This window comes from Lynx canadensis, chromosome A3 (genome assembly GCF_007474595.2).
Source record: "Lynx canadensis isolate LIC74 chromosome A3, mLynCan4.pri.v2, whole genome shotgun sequence".
In the NCBI taxonomy this organism is placed as follows: Eukaryota; Metazoa; Chordata; class Mammalia; order Carnivora; family Felidae; genus Lynx; species Lynx canadensis.
Window position 1 is genome coordinate 59,626,578 of NC_044305.1, and position 12,614 is coordinate 59,639,191.

The 12,614-nt window shown below is 34.7% G+C and overlaps 1 protein-coding gene across 1 annotated transcript in view; it reads left to right on the forward strand.

Annotated features, from left to right (window-relative positions):
- The window catches only part of AFF3 (AF4/FMR2 family member 3), a 462,049-nt gene that overhangs the window by 279,703 nt on the left and 169,732 nt on the right, over positions 1 to 12,614 (forward strand). The window contains 1 exon segment of the mRNA XM_032592770.1: positions 2,494 to 2,545. Within this exon segment, the coding sequence (XP_032448661.1) occupies positions 2,494 to 2,545 (52 nt within the window).

The window sequence follows — 12,614 nt, forward strand, 5'->3', positions numbered from 1 at the left end:
AAGAGACTATGATTCTTAATGGCTTATGTACTTAAACATTTCAAGTTAACTTCAGAAATTGCATCACCTAAAATTTCAAGATGTTGAGAATTTTGTGTCTTATTCTTTGTGAATGACAAACACAGCTTTAATCCCTGTCTCCATTCTGAGCTTACTTTTCCCCCAGAAAGATTAATTCATTATCAGCACCAAAGTCAGAGAACACTCTCTCTAGGACCATCTGTAAATGCCCTGTTTGGCCCCATTGTGTCCTTCCTATTCTGTTTTTCCCTGTTGCCACAACATAAGTGCTGCTAAGAGCAGAGATCATCAGCTGCAGCTTTGTCCCTGAGCTGATCCAGCCCACAATTCCTGCAGCCCCCAGATCCCCTGTGCACTAAGGCCTGTACCCTATCAGCCTGCAGTTTATCTGACAGCATTGTTGCTCAAGGTAAAACATACTTATTCAAACATCCAAATAATTGTCTCTGTTTATATTATTGATTTTCTGGGTTTTTGACAGAAGTTGTTTAGCAATGTTTACTATTGCCTGCTGCTCCTGAACCTGCTGTTTTACATTCTTGATTAAGATTTTATGTGGGGTTATTACCAGTGGCTATAAACTCAGGAAAGTAACCAATTTTCCCAAATTAAAGGGGAAAATATATCAATATGTTTCAGAAATTAAACCTCCATTTTGTTTTGTTTTACATAATGCAGGTGTTACAGCTCCTATTTTGGCATTCTAGCAGGAAGCATGGTTACTTAGTGGAAAAGTGATCCTGGAAAGAACTAAATTAGGTTATTTTCCAGCACTAGAACCAGTTGATGAGGACTTACATGTCTCCTATATAAGTACACCACAGACTGGCCTGGAAGACAAAAATATAGTATCAAACTATGAGCTTGAAAGCAAGTTTGTTTATTTGCTGCCTCTACTTTTATTTCAAAATGGATTCCTTTGTACTGGGGCTTTGTCTAATCAGTGTTTGTTATCAAGGCACCTAAATCAATTTTGTGGCTTTTTAACAAAGTGACTGTCCCTCATGGTTTTTCTGGCACTGTGTAGACATATTAACAGAGTTATATCTGAGATAAATGTGTGAACTATATATGTAACGGTGCCTTTTTTCCCTCACAACTCTTTAATTTTCTATTTAAAAAAGGAGAAATTGTAAAGTTTCCTTTTTTTAAGTTTATTTTGAGAGAGAGAGAAAACCGGAGGGCGGGGTGGGGGGGTGGGGGGGTTGCGGGACAGAGAATGGACAGAGGATCCAAAGCAGGCTCTGTGCTGACGGTACAGAGCCCAACACAGGGCTTGAACTCATGAACCGTGAGATCATGACTTGAGCCAAAGTCAGACACCTAGCTGACTGAGCCACCCAGGATCCCCTGTAAAATTTACTTTTGAGTTCAGTTTGGGTGATATCTTTGGAATGTGTTCATCATGAAAATAAGTTAAACATAATTACATCATGTTAATCATGGAATCATTCCTGAGACTAGGTGACCACAAGCTAATGTCACCTGCTGACAAGGGAGGCTCATCTAGTGCCATTGGCCTGAGGTTCTACAAGATGTTTAGGCCTGACTTGAAAGGGCAAAGCAAAAGCAAGTGGCCGCCATCAAGCCCATTTCTTACAACCCACAACCTTTTCTAGGCTTTACTCAACTGTTAGCACCACACAATCATCATAACTCTAGCCGACTCACACTTGCAAGTCATGACCCTCCCCCTTCCTTCCCCTAGCCTCAAGGAAATAAAAAGAAGCACCTTACAAAATAAGGAAGCATGGTTCAAACCCTCAATGGCCAAGGATCGAAGAATTATGTCTATTGCTAGAAGAATTTGCCATTTAAAACTACTAAAAGTGAACTGGTTCCAGACTCCCTTAATTAAAGCCTATTAAGTGTTTGATGACCACAAACCACAGAAACATTTCTTTAGCTAGACTTTCAAATGGTCTGGAAGGATTTCTGGTTTATACCTTATTCTGCATTAATTCAGGGGTCCCCAAAAGCTGCTGCCAGGACTTTCCGTGGGTATACATCTTGGGGATCTTGTAATCTATCAGTGTTCTGTACGGTTCTCTCCTCCACCTTCTTATGGAACCTGACCTGCTTGTATTAGTAAAAGGGATCAAAGGTCAAAATGCCTTGCATGTTAGAATGCTAATGGAGTTTATTTCCTTAAATTGTCTGTAAAATGCAATGGAAGGAAACAGGTTCCATCTGTAAGATATTCATCTTTTGGCAGGGTCTCCACTCTGAACCTCTGGTTGTTTGCAAACAGCTCCTAGTACCTACTCACAGATCCATGCCTGGGCAATTGTAATACATAGAAGAAATTACTTGACAATCCGGTTCTCAGACAATAAAAAGATGTTTTAAAAGCCTCCTGCTGCACATTTTGAAAGATTTTTAATAGGAGCATTGAAATATATTTAATCTCTCTTAAATCTTAAAGACCGTAACACTCACATGTTGACATTTTTTGTCTGCTTCCTTTTTAAGAGAAAGGTGATGCTGAGCCAGAGAGTCCTGACAATGGCACATCGAATACATCGTAAGTCTCTTTCCTGTTTCTATCCAGATAATATGTCTGTAGTGTGAAACAGTGCAAATATCACATAAGAATAATAATAATAATGGAAGGAAGCCTGTGGTTCTCTTTCTCATGATGATGTCTTTCAATGCTTTTGGGTACGGACACATTTTGAGGTCTTTCTTATGCTTTAGCACAGTAAGAGTAATCTTAAAAATGTAAATACTCCTCCTGATAAAATAGAAATGTAGTAAGATTTCAGGGTGTGTGTCATTGGGGAGAAAGGAGACAAACCCTTTAGAATTTGGCTGGAGATTTTCAGCCCTGTCCTAAATAACTGTGTAACTTTTCACATATACTGGGAGGTATTCTGTCGTACACACGATGAAGTACCAATGTCATTTTAAAAGCCTGCCATCTCCAACCTCACCTTGGAATTGTGTGAAAAATACGATGATGAATATCTCTGGAATCTCAAATTTGTCATGTTTTTGAATTTACAAACGCAATTTTAAAAACATAAGAAAAGGCACTTAGAAAGCATGTGTTCCTCACTCTCTATTTTTTGTCTTTTTCCTCTCAGTACTCAAAGAATCCAAATGTATTTTTAATGATTAATTTGATACCAACTTTATTTCCCAAAGTTTAAATAAAATAATTCACGAGCTAGCAAATTACTTTAGCTTCACAGGAATCAGTCACAGGTTGGCTCCTTAAGAATCTTTATTTTTATTACTCTGAGGGGCAAGATAAGTTTTCTTATTATGAGACAGCTTTGTGAATTTATCTATGTGTGAGCCAGTGCTCATATTGCTCAGCATCTAAAATGCTATTCATTAGATACCACACCTCATGATACAATATTATTGAATGTCTTATTTTGTCCAAGATCTGTTTCTCATTCTAGGAAGATCCTTTGGTGTGTATCAGAGGGCTATATATTTCACAAAGGATATAATTACATGTTTGTCTTTCTTAAAATAGTGTCCTAAAAATTCTAAATAGTTCTACTGTCATGATTTCTGATGATATAATGAATGTGACTAGTCTTAAGTGGTTCAAATAGTACTAATTTTTAAATTTTTGTGCTGCAAAATATAATGGGAAAAGGGTTTTAATGCCATCTGGAGGCATTCTAGAGAACTGAAAAGGGTAGAATCATTTCAAAATTTGGTTCTTTTGAGTAACATTTGAAACTGGATAAGAATCAATATACTAGACTATAAGCTGTTTGGGAATAAGTTCTATAATTTTATAAAAATGCGTATTATTGTAGAAACAACAATTTTTCAAATTCTCATTAACAAAATCGTTTTAAAAACAAAGGAACATATAAAGTATGTTGAAGAACTGCCAACATCCCACATTTAATTTTACAAATTTTAAAATCACATTTAATACACATCCTAGTTTTGTTAATGCAGTTTGATGTGCCATTAGTTCTTCTTCTCTTATGCTTTCTAAAAAGCCTATTCTCTAAAAAAAAATTGGTTTCCTTATGTTAGTTTCTTATTAAAATAAATATGTTGTTTGAGGAATTCTTTTAAACCCTCTGGAGATGCCAGAATGGTAAAAACTTGAAGTATCATCCCACATTCATCATCTACCTCACATCTGCCTCTTGAACTAGAAGTAGCAAAATAAAGTCTTAGGTTGAAAGGGTTTTTCTTTAAAAAGTGGAGAATTCTGAACTTGAACCCTCTAACTAGTTCTCTCATAATTTGGCAAGAGGAAGAACATATTATGAACAAAGAGCAATGACTCAGGATGCCTGAGATTTGTGTAGCATTTTATATTTTCTGTGCAGTACCTTATTTGAGCTTTACTTAGGTAGACGGGTAGGGCAGGAGCAATATCCTTATTTTATAATACAAGGAATCTAGGATCAGGAAAGTCACTTGAATTAAGTTAAAAAAATTAAGACACAGATCAGTTATTTTGCTTTTTTGCCCATTTACCAAACTGAGGGGTGAGTAGATCAAAGGAGACAAAGGAAAGCCTTGAGTCAGAATCAAGTTGAAAAACTGTGATCAGATTATTTGTTAAGTGGTAAGTGTATTAGTTTGCCAAGGCTGCCATAACACAGTACCGCAAACTGGACTCCTTAAACAACAGAAATTTGTTGTCTCATAGTTCTGCAGGCTGGAAGTCTAAGATCAGTCAGTAGGATTGGTTTCTTCTGTGAAGGAGGGATCTGCTGTCCCAGCCTTTGTTTTACAGATGGCCATATTCCCCCTGTGTTTCTTCACATAATCTTCCTTCTGTGTATGTCTCTGATCCAAATTTCTCCTTTTTATAAAAATACCAGTTATATTGGATTAGGGCCCACCCTAATGGTTTTGTGTTTACTTTATTACCCCTATAAAGACCCTGTCTCCATATAAGGTTACACTATGAAGTATTGGAGTCCAGGACTTCAACATAAGAATTTTGTGGGGAAACAGTCCAACCCATAACATTAAGGCTCAGAACAACCAGAAGGATACAGAAGTCAGGTCAGGAGAATGGGGAATGTATAGATGCCAGGATATTAAGTAAGGTGTAAGAACCCAAGTAAAACAGACCAGCAGTGATGAGTTCCTTTGTTGCTGAAGGGGTGAAGAAGCAAAGCAAAGAAAAGTGTAGATAACGTACACACAAAAACATGGGGAAAGATACCTCTTTAACATCCGTGGTTTAATGGGACAAACTCAGCTTCAGTAATGCTTACACATTCATCTGTCTGTATAATTCAGTGACCCTGTAATGAAGCTATTATATGAGTTTAAATTATAGCATTTAATTGGGAGTGTCCCCACAGGGAGCTCATTTCCTAAAGAAGCATCTTTCCTCCTCAGCCTCTTTTAAAGCAAGAGATCAGCATTATTTACAATGGCCAAGACATGGAAACAAACCAAGTGATCACTAATGGGTGAACTGATAAAGAAAATGTGATGTACATACACACACACACACATATACACACACAATAGAATATTATTTGACCATAAAAAATGAAGGAAATCCTGCCATTTTCAACAACAGGGATGGACCTTGAAGGCATTACGCCAAGCGAAATAAGTCAGACAAAGACAAACGCCGTATGATCTCAGTATATATGCGGAATCCTAAAAAAAAAAAAAAAAAAAAAAAACAGATTTGTGGTTGCCAGAGATAGGAACCAGGGGAGTGAGGGATGAGCAAAATAGGGGAAGGTGGTTAAAACATACAAATTTCCAGTTGTAAAATAAGTCCTGGGGATACAATGTACACCTTGACGACTATAGTTGATAGTACTCTATTGTATATTTGAAAGTTGCTAAAAGAATAGTTCTTAGAAGTTCTCAAACCAAGAAAAAAAATTATAACTATGTGTGGTTGTGGATGTTAACTAGACATTGTGGTAATCATTTCACAGTATATACATATAGTTGACCCCTGAACAACATAGGTTTGTAATGCACAGATCTGCTTATATGTGGGTTTTTTTTCAATAAATACAGTACTGTAAATGTAATTTTTCTTCCTTATGACTTTCCCAATAACATTTTCTTTTTTCTAGCTTACCTTATTGTACCAATATAGTATATAAATCATATAACATACAATATATGTGTTACTTGACTGTTTATGCTATCAGTAAGGCTTCCAATCACCAGTACACTATTAGTTAAGTTTTGGGGGAGTCAAAAGTTATACATGGATTTTTGACTGCCTGTGTGTTGGGGCATCAACCACATTTTTCAAGGGTCAACGGTATGTCAAATCATTATGCTGTACACCTTAAACTAATACATGAATGAATAAAAGCAGGAGATTAATCATAAGTTTTAGATAGTCATTGCTTGGTAGGACAGAATAGTCTGGATAATACATGAGGATTCCCTCAGGATGTATTATTTAATGATCCTATGAGTATTCATAAAGATGAAAGGTATAATTTATTCTTAACACACACACACACCATAAGTTAAAATTTCTGTGAGAGAAATTTATGTCAATAAATTATGTCAATAATTGGGGCGCCTTGGTGGCTCAGTTAGTTAAGCATTTGACTTTGGCTCAGATCATGATCTCACAGTTGGTGGGTTTGAGCCCCACGTCAGGCTCTGTGTTGACAGCTCAGAGCCTGGAGCCTGCTTCAGATTCTGTTTCCCTCTCTGCCCCTCCCCTGCTCATGCTCTGTCTCTGTCTCTCTCTCAAAAATGAATAAACACTTTAAAATTTTAAGTTATATCAGTAATGGAAGAGATTATATTGGATTACCTCTCCTGTGGATAACTGTTATAAACTCTGGACAAAATATTTTTTCAACTATTTGAAGGTATTATTATATGCTGACTAAAAGAAGGCAGATAATGTTGGAAATTTGTTCCTTGAAAGAAGGAAATTGGACTGAGTGAATTAAACTGGGTGAGATCTGCATTTATACAGCTTCTCCCTGAGGGTTCTTTCAATCCACAAAGAGCAGCTAGAATTCAAGGAGAAAGCCACAGTCATATTTGCTTGAAGTGTCCGAAAATGGAGTTCAGGGCTGCCAGAGTAGATGGGCTTTAAGGGAGGAATTTCCAAAAAGCAAAGAACCATATAAAATAGAGCTTCACTTCTTTATATAAATTCCTCTCAATCCTTGGATGACCCCTAAACTGCATATATGTGGGGGAGATGCCAGTGAGCCCAGTGGAAACAGTAACTAGAAAGCTGAAAAACTGAGCAGAGATTTCAACTGCTGCCTAATGCCTACAACTACTGCCTGTAGAATTTGGAATTTGAATCCCATCCAATTATAAGAGCTTGGTAAACACCTTGAGGTTTTTTTCAAAACCTCAGAGGGGCTATGCCTTAATAAAGGACTAATCCTAAAACTAAAGACAAAACCAAAATGTCTTATAACAAAATGTAACACTAAGTACCCACAAGTTTCAGGCGATCAGCTAAGAATTTGAGAGAACAAAAAAAGTCTACGTTATTTAAAGGAAGAAAACAGACTCTAAAATCTCTATAATATATCATGACAATGTTCATTAACCAAAAATTAAAGGATATGTGAAGAAATAGGAAAATGTGATCCATAATCAAGAGAAAATGTTGTCTGTCATAGACCTTGAGATGACCTAGATGTTGGAATTTTCAGATAAGAACTTTCAAGCATCTATTATAATATGTTCAAGGACATAAAGGAAAAAAACATTTTCATAATGACTGAAAGAAGGGAAATGGAAGCAATAAAGAAAGACCAAATGAAAATTCTGGAACTGAAAAGAACAATATTTGAAATGAAAATTTCACTAGATAGCCAATAAGAATTATCCAGTATGAAAAACAATGAGAACAAAGATTTAAAAGCAATGAACAGAGCCTCAATGCATTATGGGACAATATCAGGTAGTCTAATATACATGTACTTGGAGTCCCGGAAGGAAAGGGCAGAGAAAAGAGATCAGGAAAATATATGAAAAAATAATAACTGAATGCTTCCTAAACTGGGTAAAAAAATTAACTTACAAATACAGGAAGTTCAGCTAACCCTAAGAAGGATAAATACACATAAAACCACATCTTGAAACATAATCATACAATTCCTAAAAGCTAAAGATGAAGAGAAACTCTTGAAAGTTGCCAAGGAAAAATGACATATTATGTGCAGGGAAACAGCGTATAACTAACTGAAGGATTCCCATTAGAAACTTCAGAGGCTAGAATATAGGGCAAAAACATATTTAAAGTGCCGAAAAAGAAAACAAAAAGATAAATAACTGTCAAGCCATAATTCTAAATCTAGCAAAAATATCCTTCAAAACAGAAGGTGAAATAAAGACTCTTGGATGCACAAATTCGGAGAGGAATTCATTCCATTAGGCCTGTGCCACAAATGATGAAGGAAATTTGTCAGGCTGAGAGGTAATAAAATCAGATGGAAACTCAAACCTATAAGAAGGAAGTATATACTGGAGAAAATAAATATATATGTAAATATAAAAGATTATTTAATGTAAAAAATAAAATACTGTTTTGTGGGAGTTATGATGTAGAGTTGACTGTTGAACAATGGAGGGGTTGGGGCACTAACCCCTCATGCATCAAAAATCCACATATAACTTTCGATTCCCCAGACTTAAGTACTAATACCTGCTGTTGACTGCAAGTCTTACAGATGACATAGTTAACACATATTTTTATCTGTGTAATATACTGTATTCTTACAATAAAGTTAGCTAGAGAAAAAATTATTGTTAGAAAAATCATAAAGAAGAGAAAATATATTTACAGTATTTATTTTAAAAATCTCATATAAGTGGCTCTGTTCAGTTCAAACCCTTGTTGTTCAAGAGTCAACTGTATATAGATGTAAAATAAATGACAAAAATCACACAAAGAATAAGAAAGTACTAATGGAATTGCATGACTACAAGATTCTTACATTTTATGTGAATTAGTGTAATATTATATCTAAGTTTGGTGATAAGGATGCATAGTATAATACCTATAAAAAACACTAAAAACAAATACTTCCAAAAAAGCATAGCTAACATTAAGTCATTGGAGGAATTTTTTAAAAATACCAAAATCTTTGGTTAATACAATATATGAGAGGAAAGAAAGAATGGAAAGAAAAAACAGAAGGTGTCAATATAAAAGAAATAGGAAAATAGTAAACCTAATCCCAGCTGTATCAATTAATTGCATTAAATGTAAAATAGACTAAAAACTCCAGTTAAAGGGCAAAGACTGTCAAACTGGCATAAAATCAAGGCTTTCTGCTGTCTCTGAGATACACAATTTAAATCTAAAAACACAATTCGTTTGGGATGCCTGGGTGGTTCAGTCAGTTGAGCATCTGACTGTTGATTTTGGCTCAGGTCATGATCCCAGGGTAATGGGACTGAGCCCCACATCAGGCTCCGCATTGAGCATGAAGCCTGCCTAAGATTCTCTCTCTCTCTCTCTCTCTCTCTCTCTCTCTCTCTCTCTCTCTCTCTCAAAACAAAACACAAATAGTTTGAAGCCAGACGATGGAAAAGATAGATTATATCAACAGTAAGCATAAGATAGCCAGTGCGACACCATTAATATTGCCAAGTAGACCTTTAGACAGAGTTTTATAAGACATGTAAAGGACATTTCATCATGCTAAAAAGGTCAGTTAACAAGAAAACATAACAATCATAACTATGTATGTATTTACTAACAGATCTTTAAAGTATATACAATAATAGTTATAGGTTTTTAACATCCCTTTCTTCAGTAATCAGAAAAATTAAACAAAATATTAGCAAATATATAGAATATTTGGGCATATTAACCACTTTGACCTAATTGACATTTATAGAATACTACACCCAACAAGTGCAAGTTACAGAATCTTATCAAGTACACACAAAGCACTCACCAAGACACACCTTATTGAGAGCAATAAAAGAAATACCAATAAATTCCATAGGATTAGAATCTTAGAGTATGTTTTATGATCACAGTATGAAATGGCAAAGAAATAATCTAGGTATTTGAGAGTTAAATAATATTTCTAAAAGTCTTTGAGTTAAAGAATAAATCATAAGGGAAATTAGAAAGTAATTTTAACTGAATGAAAATGAAAGTACAATTTATGAAAATTATAGGATTCACTAAAACAATAAACACACCAAAAAAGTTCACAGCTTCACATGCTTATATTTTAAAAAGAACAGCGTTGAACATCAATAACTTATGTTTCCATTTTCAGGAGCTAGAAAAAGAAGCATAAATTAAACCCAAGATAATTGTAAAGGTGTGCATAATAAATAGGAATAGAAGTTAACAAATAATAGAAAATTAATGAAGCCAAAATTGAGTTCTTTTAAAAGATTAATAAAATTAACAAACACTAATAATAATAAGTAAGAAAAAAAGAGTGAAAACACAAATTACCAACATCAGCAATGAGAAGAAGGGACATGAACACATATCCTGTAGAAATCTTAACAATAGTAACAATATTCTGAACTATTTCTAGCCAATCGATTTGACAGTTTAGATGAAATCGTCAATTTCCTTAGCCACTCTGTAGAACAGTATGGAAATCCCTCAAAACACTAAAAACAGAACTACCCTATGATCCAGCAATTGCACTATTAGATATTTATTCAAAGTATACAAAAATATACATCTGAAGGGGCACATCACCCCAATGTTTATAGTAGTATTATCAACAATAGCCAAATTACAGAGAGAGTCCAAGTGTCCATCAACTGATGAATGGATAAAGATTGGTATGTATATACAATGGAATATTACTCAGCCATCAAGAAAGAAATCTTGCCATTTGCAACAATGTGAATGGAGCTAGACTGTATTATGTTAAGCAAAATAACAAAGAAGGACACATACCATACGATTTCACTCATGTGGAATTTAAGAAACAAAACAGATGAACATATGAAAAGTGGGGAAGAGAAGAGAGGGAAATAAATCACAAGAGACTCTTAATGATGGAGAACAAACTGTGGGTTGACGGAGGGAAGTGGGTGGGGATGGGTTAGATGGGTGATGGGTACTAAGGATAGCACTTGTGATTAGCACTGGGTGTTGTATGTAAGTGATGAATCACTGAATTCTACTCCTGAAACCAATATTGTACCATATGTTAACTAAAATTTAAATTAAAAAAAAAAAGAAATAGTCCATTTCCTTGAAAATACACAATACCATAGCTGCCACAAGAAGATTTAGAAAATCTGAATGCCACTATGACTAATTTAAAAATTGAATTCATAATGAAAACTTTTCCACAAAGCAGACTCCTCCAGGGCTAGATCGTTTCATAGGTAAATTCTCTCAAAACTTTAAATGATGCCAATGAATACCAACAAATAAACTACCAGTCTTACAGAAACTCCTTCAGAAGGTAGGGGAAGAAAAACTACACAGTTATTATATAAAGCCAGTATAACCCTGATACCAACATCTGACATAAACCTTATAAGAAAAGAAAATAATAATCCAGTATCCCTCATAAACATTCCAAAATTCCTTATAAAATATTAGCATGTATAATCCAGTGATATATGAGAAAATATGATTAACTATGACTAAGTGGGTCATAGTTAAGTGGGGTTTATCACAGGCATGCATGGTTGGTTTAACAGAAAAATTAATTAATGTATTTTACCATATCAATAGAATAAAGGAGAAAAATCATCTATGATCCTCTAAATAGACGGAGATAAACCATTTGGCATAATTAACACCCATTTATGATTTTTTTAATCTCAGCAAACTAGGACTGGAAGGGAACTTAATCTAATAAAGGGCATATACAATAAAAAAACCTACCACTATCATATTTAATGATGAAACACCAAACACTTTCCTCCTAAGATCAGAAACATAGCAATGATGTCTGTGCTTATCACCTCTATTCAACATTGTACTGGAAGTTCTAGTCAGTGCAATAAGGCAAGAAAAGGAAATAACAGACATAAAGATTGAAAAGAATGATTGTTGATACAGAAAATCCTCAGAAATCTAATAAACAACTAATAAAATCAATGAACGAATTTGGCAAGGTCAGTATACAAAACTCAGTTGTGTTTTTACTTATTAGCAGTAAGGAATTAGAAAATGAAATTTTAAAAGGAATTTCATTTACAATGACAAAATAAATCATAAATTTAGCAAAAGACATGAGGCCTGTACACTGAAAACTATAAAACATCGATGAGGGAAATTTAAGACCTAAATAAATGGACAGATGTTCATGAATTGGAAGCTTTGATTATGTTAACATGTCAGTTCTTTTCATATTGTTCTATAGATTCAGCACAATCTTGATCAAAAGGCTAGCAGGACACTTTTCTAGAAAATGACAAGTTGACTCTAAATTTTTATAAAAAAGCAAAGGACCTAAGTAGCCAAAACCGTCTTGAAGAACAAGGTTGAAGGCCTTATAGTCCGTGATTTCACGACTTAAAAGCTGAAGTAATTTAATGTAATGTGGCATTGACATGAGGACAGACAAATCAATAGAGCAAAATACAGTCTCAAGTAGACCCATACCTATATGGTCTATTGATTTTTTACAGAATCACCAAGCAGTTCAGTGGGAAAAGCCAAATACTTTCAACAAATACTA